Source organism: Habropoda laboriosa, unplaced genomic scaffold, assembly GCF_001263275.1.
Source record: "Habropoda laboriosa isolate 0110345459 unplaced genomic scaffold, ASM126327v1 scaffold126, whole genome shotgun sequence".
Lineage (NCBI taxonomy): Eukaryota > Metazoa > Arthropoda > Insecta > Hymenoptera > Apidae > Habropoda > Habropoda laboriosa.
Genome location: NW_017100288.1, coordinates 1,701,051 through 1,701,719, shown reverse-complemented (window position 1 = coordinate 1,701,719; position 669 = coordinate 1,701,051). Strand labels below are relative to the sequence as shown.

Sequence of the window (669 nt, the reverse complement as noted above, 5' to 3'; positions counted from 1 at the left end):
TTATAAATTTCATGAAAAAATAATTAATATTACATGGATAATATTTATGCTTCTAACAGTCTTTATATATCTTAATCCTTGCATTGAACATAGCAAATGACAAAATTTTATTTATACATAATAATTAAGTATTACTGTTGTCTAAATATAATGCTTTGTCAAATATAATAATTCAATAGTGGTTGTTGACACTCTTGACAGTAACTGCACTTACTATCAATTTACAGAAATTAGAAATAATAGTTATATAATCTTTAGCTATTTGAAATAAATGTATAACTTCTAGAGAAGTCTAACAGAAATTATAGAGTACGCTAAATTTACTTTTTACTCTGGTTAAATTTCACAACATATCACAGCATAATAATTCCCCCTATATTTTTAGGTTAGCTTGTTTGGTGAGGTTAACTCTGTGAATGCACTCAACAAAATTGAAAAGGAGCATACATGTTTATTAACTACATACATACAAAATATAATCATGAAATTATAAATTAAGATATTTATATTATTTAGTGATATAGTTTTTTCAGGATACCTTGTAAAAATCCTCCCCACTTTCTGCGTCCTTTGTCGCGGTTCGCCATATTGAAGTACAATCATATCAAAATTTTGTTAAACCAGAGGATATGAATTTATTTCTAATCATATATTTAGGGAATATACGAA

The 669-nt window shown here is 25.9% G+C and overlaps 1 protein-coding gene across 1 annotated transcript in view; it reads right to left on the bottom strand.

The window, feature by feature from the left end:
* LOC108573733 (telomerase-binding protein EST1A-like) overlaps window positions 1-587 on the bottom strand; it is a 223,685-nt gene extending 223,098 nt beyond the window's left edge. The window contains 1 exon segment of the mRNA XM_017936208.1: window positions 539-587. Coding sequence (XP_017791697.1) covers window positions 539-587 — 49 coding nt within the window.
* Window positions 588-669: the final 82 nt, after the last annotated feature.